Source organism: Nelumbo lutea, chromosome 1 (genome assembly GCF_056320005.1).
Source record: "Nelumbo lutea isolate HS-2025 chromosome 1, American lotus-T2T, whole genome shotgun sequence".
Taxonomy (NCBI): Eukaryota; Viridiplantae; Streptophyta; class Magnoliopsida; order Proteales; family Nelumbonaceae; genus Nelumbo; species Nelumbo lutea.
In genome coordinates this window covers 89,808,635-89,824,837 of record NC_142684.1, presented here as the reverse complement: position 1 = coordinate 89,824,837, position 16,203 = coordinate 89,808,635, and the positions used below count along the sequence as shown (strand labels likewise).

At 38.4% G+C, this 16,203-nt stretch overlaps 1 protein-coding gene across 1 annotated transcript in view; it reads left to right on the top strand.

Annotated features, from left to right (window-relative positions):
* The window catches only part of EMB2785 (elongation factor family protein), a 75,118-nt gene extending 59,178 nt beyond the window's left edge, over nt 1-15,940 (top strand). Inside the window, exons 15-19 of the mRNA XM_088965970.1 lie at nt 9,444-9,530; nt 9,998-10,048; nt 10,141-10,224; nt 15,477-15,527; nt 15,617-15,940. Of these exons, the coding sequence (XP_088822096.1) occupies nt 9,444-9,530; nt 9,998-10,048; nt 10,141-10,224; nt 15,477-15,527; nt 15,617-15,700 (357 nt within the window). The 3' untranslated portion in view covers nt 15,701-15,940. The remainder of the gene's footprint in view (nt 1-9,443; nt 9,531-9,997; nt 10,049-10,140; nt 10,225-15,476; nt 15,528-15,616) is intronic.
* The last annotated feature ends 263 nt before the right edge of the window (nt 15,941-16,203 follow it).

The following is a 16,203-nucleotide window of genomic DNA, read 5'->3' as shown; positions in this document are numbered from 1 at the left end:
TTCTTCCCTTGGTCGTGTACCAAGAGAATAACGAATGGATCTGAACCATTGAATGTCGGCAGACCCTTGTGAGGTTTTTTACCTCTCTTTGTTTTGGATCGTGTGATCCTGTACCTGTGAAAGGTGGCTGTAGGTCACATATGACCTGTTTTCTCTACTTGTTGGCTTGATGTCTTATGTGTAAGGATTGTGATTAATGCTTGTAGACCTTCTGGAAAACTATAGGCTGGGACTGTTATTCCGAACAGGTCTGAAAATCAGATGTCATATTATTTTTTTTGGAAATTGGTGCTGGTCTTGTGCACTGATTAAGTACAAAAAACTGAAGTGTGTGTGGACTGATCACTTGTTGTGTGTGGAGTCTTTTGTTCTGGTATAAGGAGGGATGCTAAGTTGAGGTTTTAGATAAAAAAATTGTGTTGACCATGTCGTCTGAGAATTCTGCTACTTCAAGGATTTTTGGAAGTCAAAATGGAGTGAGTGGGGGAATGGATATGAGTTTCCCCATGGCTGTTATTCCCTTTGATGGTCTCAATTACCTTGAATAGTGTAGGGGAATAAAACTCTACATCACTGCTAGGGGAAAAATATGATACATCAATGGGAAAGTGAAGGAACTGAAGAGCGGAAGTGCTGAATATGATAGATGGAACCAAGAAAGTAGTATGGTGATGTCATGGCTCTTGGTTTCCATGCTGCCACAGGTGAGAAAAACTTTTATGTGGGCTGAAACTGCTTGTGAAATATGGGAACAAACAAAGTTAACTGGAAGATATACCAAGATATTGCAAGCTGAATCGTCCACTTGCAAGCAAGGGGAAATGAGTCTCTCGGTGTACTATTCAGATCTGGCATCGATATGGAAAGAACTTGATCACTATCAGAATGTTAACTGGAAGTGTGATGAAGGTGCAAAGACATACAAATCACTTGTATCTCAGCAACGGGTATTTGCCTTCCTCTTGGAGATGAATCCTTCATATGAGTCCATCAAGGTGCAGATCTTGGGAAGTAAAGACTTGCCATCAGTTCAGGAGGTTTATGCCTTGGTTTAGTCAGAAGAGAGTAGAAGAAATGTGATGAATTGTACAGAGGGGGAACTAGTTGCCCTAGTTGTCCGGGGAAGTTCTGATACTAATGTTAGAGGTGGTTTTAAGAAGGGTGGCTCTCAGAAGAGAACAGATGATAAGAGTAAGCTTTGGTGCACTCACTGCCAGAAGACAAGACACACCAAAGATACATGTTGTGATCTCCATGGAAAACCTAAATGGGCACAGGATTTGGGTAAGAAGTCAATAATTGATCAGGGCAAGAAACCAACTCAGTAGAATAAGAAAAAGTATAACTCAACTAATATGGCATCTCAAGAGATTGGTCCCATGGTAACTCAGGATAGGCATTCCAGTTCTGACCCTAAGGAAGAGATCAACTCCTTCCGTGACCATTTGGAGTTATATGGTAGGATTCTTCGCCAGATGGATTTTGGTCCTACTCCTACCTCTTTTGCGTCTGCATCAGGTAACACTACCACTGCCTTGCATGTGTGATCTCATACCTCTGATTCCCCTTTGGTAATTGACTTCGGAGCCTCAAACCACATGACCGGTAAGTCAAATTTATTTCAGGAATACAATCTTCTCTTTGGGAGAGATAAGGTGAGATTAGCTTATGGTTCTTTCTCCACCATAGCCGGCCAAGGAACCGTATCTCTCCCACTCGGCCTTACCCTTTCTAATGTACTACATGTTCCTAAATTACCTATAAATTTGCTTTCCATTAGTAGTATTACTCACTCCTTGAACTATTCAGTTACTTTTTATCCGTCTTCATGTGTGTTTCAAGATTTGGCCTTACGGAAGATGATTGGTAGAGGAAGCATGGTGGGTGGTCTCTACGTGTTGGAGAACAAAGCTGGTCTTGTGGCTATAGAGTCATTGAGTTCGTCCAATGAGAGTCAAGCCTATTTATGGCATAGTCATCTTGGTCATCTTTCTTTTGAGTCATTAAAAGTTATGTTTCCAAAATTGTTTGAGTCATTGTCAGTGAGTCAGTTGTAGTGTCAGACATGTCAATTGAGTAAACATTATAGAAGCTCTTTTCCTTTAAGAAATAAAAGATCTGAATTTTTGTTTCATATTGTTTAATCTGATGTTTGGGGCCCTGTTACTCTACGTACTGAGGTTGGATATAAGTTCTTCATTACCTTGATTGATGATTGCTCTAGATACACATGGGTTAACCCTATGCGATCTAGAGATGAAGTGCCTAAAATTGTGAAAGACTTTCAACACATGGTGTTCACTCAGTTCCAAACTGAAGTCCATATTTTCAAGTCGGACAATGCAAAGGAATACTTTCATTGTGATCTCACAGAATTCTTTGCTTCGAGTGGATCACTTCAACGAAGCTCTTGTGTTAGGACACCCCAACAAATCGGTGTTGCTGAAAGAAAAACCGTCATCTTCTTGAAGTGGCTCGTTGCTTGTTAATCCATATGAATGTTCCAAAATGCTTTTGGATGGATGTTGTTCTGTGTGCTATGTACATCATCAATTGTATGCCATCTCGGTTACTAGAGCATAAGGCCCCACATCAGCTTTTGTTTCTTATAGTTCCGTTGTTCCCCATTCCAATGTGTGTTTTTGGGTGTTGTTGCTTTGTTCATAACTTGTCACCTACTCGGGGTAAACTTGATCCTCGTGCTATTCCTTGTGTCTTCCTTGGCTACTCTCTATCTCAAAAGGGGTATCGTTACTATGATCCCGCCTCTCGTAAGTACCGTTTCAATCGACGTGTCCTTTGAGAATCAACCTTTCTTCTCGGTTTCTTCTCAAGGGGAGAGTAGGGTTGAGGAGAAACAGGCTCAGACTCAACTACCTCCTCTACCTGACCCTCCTCTGTTCCGTGTCTTTCTTCGCCACCACAAAAGGCAGCAGAGTTCAAGGGCCGTGGAACCTGACACTATGCAACCCACATTATCAGCTTCACTGGAGGTTGATCCTTCCCATCAGCCAGGTACACTTGCTCCTATCTCTCATTTTGTGTCCTATGATCATATTTCATCTTCATATCGTTCATTCCTCTCCTCTGTTGATAGTATCCCTATTCCTAAGAATGTGGCAGAAGCTTTATCCAAACCTGAATGAACAGATGAAATGAAGGAAGGGGTCGATGCATTACACAAAAATGGCACTTGGGAGTTGGTGGATCTTTCTGAAGGGAAGGAACCAGTAGGGTGCAAGTGGGTGTTCACAGTGAAACACAAGGTTGATGGAACTGTTGAAAGGTACAAGGCTAGACTGGTGGCAAAAGGTTTTACACAAGTATATGGAGTGGACTATACAAAGACTTTTTCCACAGTAGCCAAGATGAACTCTATCAGAATTCTTCTTTCACCTGGCGGCAAATCTCGACTGGGAACTTCACCAATTGGACATCATAAATGCTTTCTTGAATGGTGACTTAGAAGAGGAAGTGCACATGACCCAACCTCCAGGTTTTTGTGCCAAAGGCAGTGAACAGAAAGTGTACAAGTTAAAAAAATCTTTATATGGGCTGAAACAATCTCCTCGAGCTTGGTTTAGTAAGTTCCACTTAGCAGTTCAACAGATGGGGTTCAAACAATGCCAGTCAGATCACACACTATTTGTGAAGAAAGGCGAAGGGAAAAGTGCATCTCTAATTGTGTATGTGGATGACATAGTGGTCTCAGGAGATTGGTTGGTTGAAATATAGAGACTAAAAAAGTTCTTAGCCACTCAATTTGAGGTGAAAGATCTAGGCCCCTTATGTTATTTCCTTGGAATTGAAGTTGCTCGCTCTCACAAGGGCATCTTTATTTCCCAACGGAAATATGTACTAGATCTACTAGAAGATACAGGCAAACTAGGGGCGAGACCAATTGACTCACCAATGGAACCCAACCATTGACCGGGAGACAGCTAGGGAGAGTTCTTGAAAGATGTGAAGAAGTTTCAGAGACTTGTAGGGAGACTCTTGTATTTGTCTATGATCAGGTCTGATATTGCTTATGTAGTGGGTGTCCTTAGTTAGTTCATGCACAATCCTAGGACAACTCACCTGAAGCTGCAAAGAGGATCCTCAGATACCTCAAGAAGTTTGCTGGAGCTGGTTTACTGTTCCTCAGATACCTCAAGAAGCTGCCTGGAGGTGGTATACTGATGTTGATTAGGCAGGGGCAGTTGATGACCGGAAGTCTATCAGTGGATATTATGCCTTTGTAGGGGGAAACCTAGTCACATGGAGAAGTAAGAAGCAAAGAGTGGTGGCTAGATCTAGTGCTGAAGCAGAATACAGAGCTATGTCTCATGGAGTTGCTGAAATCATGTGGATAAGAAATCTGTTAGGAGAACTGGGTTTTACAATTAGCAACCCTATGTCACTCTATTGCAACAATAAGGCTGCTATCAACATTGCAGCTAATCCAGTCCTCCATGATAGGACGAAACACATTAAAGTGGACAAGCATTTTATTAGAGAGAAACTTGTAAATGGAGAAGTGTGCACCCCATATGTCAGCTCAGAAGAACAACTTGCAGACATCTTCACCAAAGGTCTTCATCATGTGTGGCATAATGATTTGTGTGACAAGTTGGGCATGATTGACATCTATGCTCCAACTTGAGGGTGAGCGTTGAAATAATTGATTTTATTTTGTTAGGGTCTATTTGGCTGATTAAAACTTTTTTATTTTAATATGTTATTGTAACTTTACTTAGTAGGGGCACAAGGGTCATTTCCCTTCTTATTTTTTTTGCTCTATATATTATAATGAAGTTGGCGCTGCCAACACTGTTCCATTGCCTCTAATCCTTCTCCTTTCTACCTTCTCTTCTCTTCTCTTCTCCTCTCTCCTCTTCTTCAGTAATCTTCAATCGGATTTACTGTCAAGACCACATCAGCATATACCTTAAACGTGATGAAAATACTAATTTACCCTTACTTAACCAACTCTAACAACTCATAAGCATAAATTTTAATATTTCATATACAATATAATCAATTCCATTCAGAAAAATAACAAAGCATATTTAAAGTTTCTTTTTTTTTTTTTTTGAAAAAGATAAGGTAAAATTTATTGAGTCAAACACAGGAGAACAGTACAATAGGGCCCAAGAGAAACTGGGCCATAGGCCCCCACATGTACAGGCCAACCACAAACAACCAGTTATACTTCTGCATTCCTAATACTCAAGGAGCTTAGCAAAGTGTTGGTAGTGAAGAAACAAAATTCTATAAATGAATGAACATTAGCAAATAGGGGGTTCTCGGAGCTTCGGTGAAAGTTATAAAATCATTATTTGTTATTTGAGAAATAAGAATTTCAGACCTTAACATAAACTTGTTTGTGCTTGCCTCGAGGGGCATGGTCGGGGGTCCAGGGCCATTAGACTCAAAAAAAGCAAAAAGAACAAAATTTAAAAAAGGTGCACACCTGGGCTGAGGCACAAGGCGCATCCTTTTGAAAGGGGTGCGCCTAGGACCTAGGCGAGGCGTATATCCCAAAATGTGCCTCGCCTGTATGCCTAGGTACGCCTTAGGTGCACCTTTTAAATCATTGGATTCTTTTAAAACCATTAGAGGAGATTATTTTTGGAAAGGAGAGTTTAGGGAGAAAGTGAGTGTGATAGGTGAATACCACTTAGACTAAAGGGAAAATTCTATAAAGCAGTTGTAAGGCCAACGATGTTTCATGGAGCAAAGTGTTGGTAGTGAAGAAACAAAATGTCCAAAAAACGAGTGTAGCAGAAATGCAAATGCGGAGATGGATGAGTGGAAAAACTAGAAAGGATAGGGTAAGAAATAAAATCATTTGAAGGAATCCTAGAGTAGGTCCTATATGTAATAAAATGAGAGAAATTAGAATAAGATGCATAGTTTTCAAGGCGCCAAGGTGAGGCTAGCCAACAGGGAGGTGCCTAGGTGATTAGGCGAGACGAGCCTCAAAAGGCGCCTTGTCACCTAGGCGCCTGCCTAGGCGTCACCTTGACAACTATGCTAAGACAGTGTGGTACAGAACATCCATAAGAATTGATCTGCTACAAGCAAGGTTCAAAAAATCGATACGATACGCCCCGTATCGGGCGTATCGTATTGTATCTTTTGGGTCCCGATACGCCTGTTTATAGGTGTTTCAGTACCCCACTATTTTCTAATGAAAAATATAGGTAGTTTAATCCCCAAAAACCAAATTTTGAAAAAAAAAATAAAGAAAAAGGACAAGGCAGAACAAAAAGGACTGGGTTGAAGTGGTAAGAAATGATTTAAGCACTCATCATTTGACGATGGACATGGCATGGTACTAAACAGAATGGCAAAACAGGATTTGTGTAGTACACCCGATATAGTTGGGAAGTTGGGACAAGGCTTAGATGATGGTGATAGTGTACAAGTATGCAGCATGTAATAAGGTGTCTGTCTTGCCCTTTTCCTTGCCTGAGAAGACCTTAAACATGTATGAAAAAGAAAACCAATACAAAGACACCAACGGACCAACCAGAAAATGTCTTGTTGGCGTTGGTGTGCTTAGACACCTACAAAGGTGTTGATTAGACAGTACAGAGTGGGATGAGCAGTTCAAAGGAATGGAGCATAGAGGAAGGTAAGAAGGGAAGAGAACCTTGCAATGGATTTGAAGAGCCAAGAGGGGAGGGCAGAGAAGTGGGCAGAGAATCAGACGGTGAGATGGGATATGAACAGCAAACATTGGTAAACAATGTGGGTGTAGAGATTGAAGGAAGGGAGAATGAAGTGAAAAGGGGGGCACAGACTGTGGTTTGAGTGGAATCTCTGTTTCAAAAGATAAGGGTAGAGTTAATGACAAAAAGGGTAGTAGAATGGAAGAAGTGTTTATACTAAATTTTGATGGAAGTGTCTTTAGGAATCGTGGACTGGCTGGATAGCCTGGAATTGGAGGAGTATTCAGAGACTGAAATGGCAACATATGCTGCGCCTTTAGTGGACCAATTGGGATCGCTAACTGTACTAAGGCAGAGGTGCTGTAGCTCTCATAGGTTTCTGTATTGCTAGAGATCTGGGCATTCTGAATCTAACCGCTAAAGATGACTTTATAAATACTATAAAATGGTTCGAAGAAAAAGAGGGTGGCCCTTGGAGACTTGGTCATTTTTTTGCTGAGGCTGAAGACTTGGTCAATAGCTGATGACCTAACAAAGTTTGGTGCCCATTCAGATGCTTTGTATAGTGAAAGGTCTGTACCTGTGTAGCTCCTTTGGGCCTCCCTCTAGTTTTTGCTTGTACATCGTATCATGTACCCCTGTTTTCTTTATTAATGAATTCCAGTTGCTTTCTCTTGAAGAAGGGTAGTATAGGAGGAGGAGGTTTAATGGAAGGAACCTAAGAGTGAAGAAGTAGGAAATGAATCAGGGTTAGGATTAATATTACCTGGTGAACAAAAACTATAAAAGAAAAGGAAAGTACAAAACCTTTCCTTTGGTCGAGGATAAGGAGGTTGTTGATGAAGATGGAGAAGAATCTAAGGAAAATGATGGCAAAGTGATCGTGGATGAAAAGCATGAGATTGGAATTACAATAGATTTGGAGACACAGGTGAATAAAGAGGTGGAATTTAATAAAACACTGACCTTGTTTTTTATTTGGGAGGGGGATTTGTGAGGTAGAAATTCAAGGACTTAGAAGATAAACACTTTGGAAATTTGAAGAATAAGGAAGAAGCAAAAGGAAATTTTGTTTTGGTGGATAGGGAAGACCAATGGACAAGCAAGAGGTTGCAATGTTCTGATGAGGAGGTGGAAGATTTTGAAGGAGTTAGAGAGCAGGTGGCAGCCCAGACGTTAGAGAAGAATCTGGTTCTCGAACTGGAAAGGATTTATCTATAAATCTAAGGACTTTCTTTTGAAAGAGAACAGTTACCTAATATAGTGTGAATTAAGAACAAGAAGAAGCATCGAACAGTTCAAGTGTCAAGAGTTTTCACCAGATTGAAGATGGGTCTTTTTGGATGAGCCCTAGTAAGAAGATAAATAAGAAAAAAAGCATTGAACTCTATCTGAGATTCTTGGGGAAATGGAGTAATTTTTTGTTTGCAGGGTGAGGAGTTTTTTGCATGGAGATTGTGTAAAGATTATAAAGATTTGAGGTTTGTTGTTTATTTGTTTATTTGTTGATGAGATGGATTTCCTCTGTGATTGGTTGGTATAGTTGGTTTACTTCAGGGGTGGGAAAGTTTTTTTGCTGAAAGGGTAGGGGGTTTTTTGTTTGTTTTTTTGATCAATAAGGGTAGGTGGGTTTTTTGTTTTTGTTTAATTCTTTTATGGACATTGGGTGGTCATGGTTGAAATATAGAGGAGGGTTTCTGGTCTCGGTATTGTTTCTTCTTCTGTTTTTTGTTGGTGATACCTTATCACCTGTTTTGTAATTTTTCTCTCTTGTTTTTTCTTAATAAAACTTTCTTCTTATTTTACTATAAAAAATAGTGTATGGCCAGAAACATGGATATGATCCTAATAACAAATAGTGTCTAAGTGATGACTGTAATGTTTACCTTTTTTCAGAATTGCTTTGAGCCATTGGAGATACCTAAAAGACAAATTTCTTTGTTCAAACACTAAAAACCACTAAAATTACCTTTTAAACCACATCCAATTATTTGAAATCATCATGTTGAAAGCCTTCTAATAGATCTTGTTTGCTTCCTTCAAATATTAAAATTCATAGTCAAATCCCCCTTTAAAATGGAAAAAAAAAAAAGGAAACACATGTTAGTGTTGAGGAAAACAAAAGCTAAAACATAGGGAGAAAAAGGTTTGGTTTACTTCACAATGGAGATTCCTTTTTATATCCATAAAAAAATGAAGAACCCTTTATTTCAAATCCAAGTGCTTGGGTCTAGTTATCCAGGCTTCAATCTTTGTTATGAATTCGAAACCTCTGAACAGCTTGTCTTCATGACATAGACATATGTGTACATTTCAGAGGATATGGAAAATTAGTTATAGGGTTCAAGTGAAAAGAAATTGAACTTGGTTGCTTCCTCTAAGTGGTTTTCCATTTTGCTTGTCCATGTAGTTCATATAGTGCAAAACTTGTTGTGAATGAAACCATGTAAATCACAATCAAATTGTTTCACTCAATTGTTTCCGAATAAAATTAATATAATCGAGGCATTGTTTATTGATATAGGACAATGCCTTAAAACCATATTTATGGTTTCTCTTATTCTGATATCGTGGTAATACATGCACACCCATGAAAATAGATGAATAAAACAAACAACTCATCCACCAGAATGTTTTTCTTTGGCATCTTTTAAAGTTAAATAAATGTTTATGTGTTGGTCAATCATACTAACCATTTTTTGTTTTATTCAATAGAAATACTGTAGATTGATATATCAGTTGTTAATTTGACACCTGACTCACTTGAAACACTTGGTTGAACAGGTATCAATGGGTAATGGAACCATAACTGCACATGCACTTATGAGTTTAGAAGCTCGTGGAACCCTCTTTGTTACCCCTGGAATGGAGGTTGTCTTCTAATTTGATTATTGTGTTTCTTCTCTTCTTCTGCTTGATGTTTTTAAGTCAACAGGTTATATCAAATAATCCAGGAAATTTTAAAATCTCTATGCATTCCATTATATGCCTGTCATCTTGGCAAGCGATTTCCTTGATCTGGACCATCAAGTTAATACATGACCTAGCAGATTAGTTGTACTCGTATTTCTTTATTATATTCATTATAACAATCACATCAACTTATTGATGGTACCTTTCTTTACCATCAAAATTATATAATTTGTTGGATGGTTATAATAGATCATTTGTTATTTTGGCAATTCAATCCAATAAATTGAGATGTTTGGTACCATGATGTATAAAACAATTACACTGTTGCCACCCAAAAGTATATAACAGAACACATTATGTGATATCTTTAAATCAATTTGCATAATATACTGCCGGTTGACTTTCTTTGTCTAATTTGTTTGCAGACATATGATGGCATGATTGTTGGGGAACATTCAAGAGATACAGATCTGGATGTAAGTGCAAAGGCATGGCAACCCTTTATGATATGTGTTATGTGTAAAAACAGAGAAGTTTATGAGACCTTGGAGTGATTAATTTGTTACAGGTAAATCCTGTACGAGCAAAGGAACTGACCAATGTCCGTGCTGCTGGGAAGGATGAGAATGTGAAGTTGTCCCCACCTCGCCTTGTATGTTTCTTCAATCTTGGTCTTGTCTTACACAACTTAGTTTCTTCTACAAGCAATTGTGTTAAGCATATTGCGTTGCTGGATATAGTATTACCACAGTTGAATACAATATTTTTCTTTTGGTATCTGTGATTACATGGGATACTTCAACATGATATTGCTACTAGATGTTTGATGGATACTTCCATAAAATTTCTTCTGTTACTAAATTAGGATAATGGAAAAAGAATTGCCATGTCTTATTTTAATATTGGTTACTTTCCAAATAAGCTTCTGATCTTACTGTTAGTTTAGTGTGAGAAATTTTCCAATAACAATTTCTTAGACTGTGCATGAAAGAAATTCTGATTATTTTTCCATGCCATAGGATTGTCAAATAACCACACAACTATGGGAGGATAGTGAAACTTTCGTTGATCAAGTGGACTTATTACAACTATTGAAAATCTAAATCAATCAAGGATACACTTTCTCCACCAGAAACAGGACCTATCAAACTTTGATGGTTGTAGCATGGGAAACCCAGGACCATCAGGAATTGGAGGTGTGTTTAGGGATGATGAGGGGAGAATAATTGCCTTATTTTCAGGCCTGGTGGGAGGAGGGAGATTCTCTCAGAGCAGAGGTTTTGGCAATGATGGAAGGAGTTCAAAGGGAAAGATCTTTGAATGTTAGGAAATTAGTAGTGGAAGGGGACTCACAATTGGTTGTAAACTGGCTGCACAGTGTTGAGATGAAGATGTGGGTTTACAACAATGAAAAGAAAAAATTCAGATGGCTAACAAGGGATATGGCAGTTTCTTTCAGCTGGTGCAAGCATAGTGCCAACTCCTTTGTTGATTCTCTAGCAAAACAAGGGGTGGGACGACAAGTTCTGTTCTGGGCACAATTGTAGGGGAAGGGTGCATTTAAGGGGAGAGATAAGTTGCTTTATCTCACTGTATTTTTCTATGGTTTTTACTCACTGTGCTACATCATTTTTCTAATCTAATGAATTTTCACACTTATTGATAAAAAAAGGGATAAATCACCATGGGCTTTGCTTATGTAGTCCAACTCCTTCATACATTTGGTAGATACAGCATTTCCATGTCTGACCAAGCACAGTCTGGAATCTTTTTGTTATCTCATTTTATCTGGAGATGGTGTTGGAGGGTTATTAAGCAAAGCAATAATATGGTGATATATGTACATATATTCATTAAAGATTTGAAATTGTGCTAAATTTTTTTGAAGAACCAAAGTTCACTAGTTTATCAAAAAATAAATAAATAAAAAGAACAAAGGTTCACCAGTTTCTATTTACATTACCTCATTGAGCCATTGCTATAAATCTTACAATTGGAACTCAAAAATGCTATGATCTTAACTATCAAAAAAGGAACAGTGAAGTTGGTGGTTAGATGGTGAAAAAGTGCGAGAAAAAGGATGATTTTGGAAGAGAGAGTATATATGTAGGGGATTAGTCTACCAATCATCTAAATTACCAGGAATTTTTTCACTTGCCTGTTGCCAGTGGCAGCCCACAAAATTCAATTTGTTGCCAAATAACCAATTGCATAGTAAGTTTCAGCCTCCATCATGGAAAAAGAGACTCTTTCCTGGGCAGTTTTGTTAATTCAGAGTTGGAATATAAAAAGTATAGAAATAGAAGAGGGAACTGGCATGAACACTATAAATGGGGTTTTGGTGGTGGATGCAGATCAGTTACTTCTGCTCTCTTTGGCTGGTTTGCATATTTTAGTTGTGACTGTGTAATCTCTCCAGCAACTTGGGTTGTTTGTTTCTTATGTTCTTTTATGAAAAATTGCATGATAATAACATATTTCTATCTATGAAAAGGTCAAATGACTGTCACATGCTAGCCTCTTTTAAGTTCTAATTATATGTATATGATTAGTGTAAGCAGTGTGGTAAGGCAGAATGTGACGATCTCCTTCAAGGACGAAGAAAGGCCAAAAGTAGCAAAGGCGAGTAGGGGTTTGATTCCTATTGGGAAAGGAGATCTTAGATTAGATGCCGGTTGCCAGGAGGACACTGCTGGGGGTTTGCCACGTGTCGCCTGAGGTCCTCTTAGGGCGAAGTTTCCTTTCGTCCGAGGATTCTCATGATAGATGTGCGCTACTCCTCACGGGTCCCCTGTGTTGTTGTGGCACACATGACGCCGGAACTAGTCTGACGTGTTTTGCTTAGTTTGCTGGGTGTCTTCTTGTGAGTGTCTTTGACTTGTTGCAATCCCGTAACAGTCTTTTAGTCTATCGCAGGTCTGCGATGGCTTTGAGCTCATTGCAGACCTGTGATGGGTTATGGTCTCATCGCAAACCTGTATTGGGTTATGGGCTCATTGTGGGCCCTCGGTGGCTTCCATTATTCTGGTTTAATGTTTTCATCGTGATCACAGACATAGTGAACTAAATGTACTTACAATTAGATCATTAGATCTTTAGAAGCTGAATTATTTTAGGGCTCCCCCCTTCTTAAGCCCAAAAGTTTGACACTGCAAATAAGTTTTTGAATTTCTGTTTTCTCTAATGAAGATGGAAATCTCTTGGCTGTGTTTGTTTAAAGTAAAATGGAATAAATAATTTTCATCATTAAATGTTTTAGCTATATTTTTACCCCTTTTACATGAAAATAAATTATAAATTGTGAAAAAGTTTGTGCCCATTTTGCAAAGAAACAAATACAGCCATATGAAACTTCTTTCTGTTCAAATTGTTATCAGCTATTCTATCATATTTAGTTTTTTTGGTTCTAATCTCAGGTTTCTAGGGATGAGGCCCTTTATTTGGGTTGCTTTGGGGAAATTTGGATTAGCTGAATGCTTTAGCTGTATAGCAGGTTGCGGAACCAATGATAATGCCCCACACCAGTGACAAAATGCATGGAGCCCACACAGATTGAATGATTGTGGGCCCCATGTATTTTATGACTGGTGTGGAGTGTTACTATTGGTTCCACGGTCTGCTGAACAGGTATTGTGTTCGGCTAATCATATCTCTGCTTAGGGTTGTTTTCAGAAATCACTTTCCTCTAAAGATTCCATAAAATATCAGCTAGGAGAGGTCAAAAAAGGGGGCCTGGTCTAGATTCTCACTGCATAATGTCCATGAAAGATAAAACAGAGTAATCAAGGAGATAGTTAAAATGTTGCATAAAATGTTGCATGCTACAAAGCTGAGAAAAGCGACAAGAATCATGTTCAAGAAGATATTTACTTTAATCCTTTCCATGGTCATCCTCACGCGAGGAGCAGGATGATGGGGCATCAGAGCTCAGGTCCATACAACCTTTTGAAAGGTTTCAAAACTTTGATATGAAGGCAGAAATTCTGAATACTTAAGGATGCACACCACAAGATGAATTCAGTTAGACTTGCTGAATGCCATAGGATGGATTTCTTGACTTTTTAAGGATATGTTGCTTAAAGTTGGATAACAAAGAATTGGAAAGCATAAGTCTTTGCAAGAAGATGAAAAGAAATTCATTAAGTTCTTCCGAATTCCAAGAACTATATCTAACAATTGCATCAAAACTGCACAATTTGCACCAAGGGGACATGAGTTAATGATTATACTTGTGAAAGTTGACAAATTAAAAGCTATTGCTGCAATCCTTCCTGGACACGATTGAATAGGAAGAAGTTTTTCAAGAGAACTTTAGTTGGAAAACGATGAGAAAAAAGGTTTAGTTGGAAACAGAAACTAAAATATAAACCTTATACTTAAGTTTACTCTTTAAGTAACCTTAGCCTTCCAAAAGGTTTTGATCTTAACCTTAAAATTAGAATCTAGAATGGACAAGCATGTGATAGTTGTGTGATTTTTAATGGTGAGCAAAATGTAACTGTTGTTTGATAATACGTTAATCTTGAAACTAGAAAGGACAGGATTAGAAATGAACTCGTTCAAAGGAACCTAGGAGTAGCTTAATTGATGATAAAATGAGGGAGAGCAGACTAAGATGGTTTGGTCACATGCAGAGAAGACCATGTATACAGCACCAATAGGATGAGGGTGAATCTGCTGTGTGCAATGTGCATGCTATGCACAGGACATAAGTCAACTGTTACAAGTTGAAGGGGTTAGAAGAGCTGGGGGCAGGCCACAAAGGATATGGGGTGAAGTAGTAAGAAATGATTTAAGGGATCATAATTTAACAGTGGATATTGACACTGAACAGAATGGAATGACAAAACAGGATTCATTTAGCTGACTCCATATACTTTGGAATGATGATGATGGTGATCCAAACATCTAGATTTGGTCAAGCTTCTCTTGCGAGCCCATAGCCATTTCATCTGTCCACTAGAGTGGTTTATATCTGTGCTGGGAGGGTGGTTTGATAGAATCCGCATCTTCTCCTCAGAGTGTTTCTCACACCAACCTCATTGCACATCCCAGAAGTGCATTGGGAACATCTCCCCATGAATAACAGCATACAAGTATGGGAGATGTTCCCGATGTACGGATGCAATGTGCTTTGAGGATGGTGTGAAGAGTGCTCTTTGAGGAGCCGACTTGTCTGGGTTTGATAGTAGGCTTCATCTAATTAAAGGTAGGTCAATGCACATGAAGTCCTTGTAGTAGCCCTGAATGCCACAAAGCTGTGTGCTAAAGCAAAGACTAAAAGCTCATTCATGTTAGCCTGTGCCTTGTGTTCTAATGTATTGCTTATCAATAGCCATGTAAAGCCAACCATTGCAGTAGGAAATTATTCTAAGAAAAGATGCCTACGAGATACTCTCTGAATTTTTCTTTTTCTTATTTTCTTTTACCTAGTCCTGTCAATTATTTACTTGTGATAACTAGGAAATACATAGCAAACAATAAAACATTTTATATATGTTTCTCATGGTTTACTTGTGATGATTTCATTTAAATGTCCAGAATTGTTGTTTTATAGGGTGACATAAGATATTTGGAGGGAGAGAGTTAGCAGGTCCATTGTCAAGTTACCTTTATTTGTTTCTTCCCCATATTAACGAACGATTGCCTTCTGCAACTTGTGTTTGCTTCCTTGGGATTCTATTTTCCTCTTTTTCCCTTTGACTTCTGATTACATACAACAGTATACATGGTTGCCTTGTTAAAAATGCTTGGGCTAGCCTACTAGGAGTTATTGCCAAGCATACAATAATGCATTGCTGCTGAAGTGCAAGGTGGAAAAGCACTACTACATTTTTTTTTTGAGTAATATTTAAGTGATTTCTTTACAAGCACGATGTATTGACTGAATGCATTTATATGCAGATGACACTTGAAGAAGCTATAGGATATGTTGCTTCTGATGAGTTCATTGAGGTGAAATCCCTGAGCACCTGATCTTAACTGATGGTTGGGATGGATCAATCACTTTCTTAATTTGAAAATACCCTTTTGCATGTTTTCAGGTTACTCCAAAAGCTATTCGGTTGAGGAAGAGATACCTGGATGCTAATAAGCGGAAAATGATGAGGAATAAGCCCAAGGAATGAAGCTTGTGCCTTCAACAATTTTGTAATCCTTCACCTTTGCTCAAATATACCCTGGTAGGATACGTTAACTTTTTTTTTCCTTTTTATCTTCTTTTACCTGTGCCATTTGTCTTGTTTATTACAAGAAAATCTCAAAATATTCTTTCTGATGATACGAGAGGCGAACAAACTTGGAATATATTACGGCATTGACTATGACAATAAGTAAATTATAATAATAGATTGTAATGTATTGAACCATCTTCTTTTGAGGTATTACTAGTTTATTTATAATGAGTAATTTTCTCAATTATTTACATTTCTTTTCTTTTTTTCCCTGCAAATTGGCATCAACTGGCTACCTCCTGAATGCAGTAACAGACGCTTAATTATCTAAATTTTTTGCTTCAAAAATGAAACCAATGACTGTATGCAGCTGATATGGACTGCTTTGCACCTAGTTTAATGTAGTAAAAGCCATCAGATTGGGTCACAGTTCACAAATAAACAGCCTCTTTCATTTT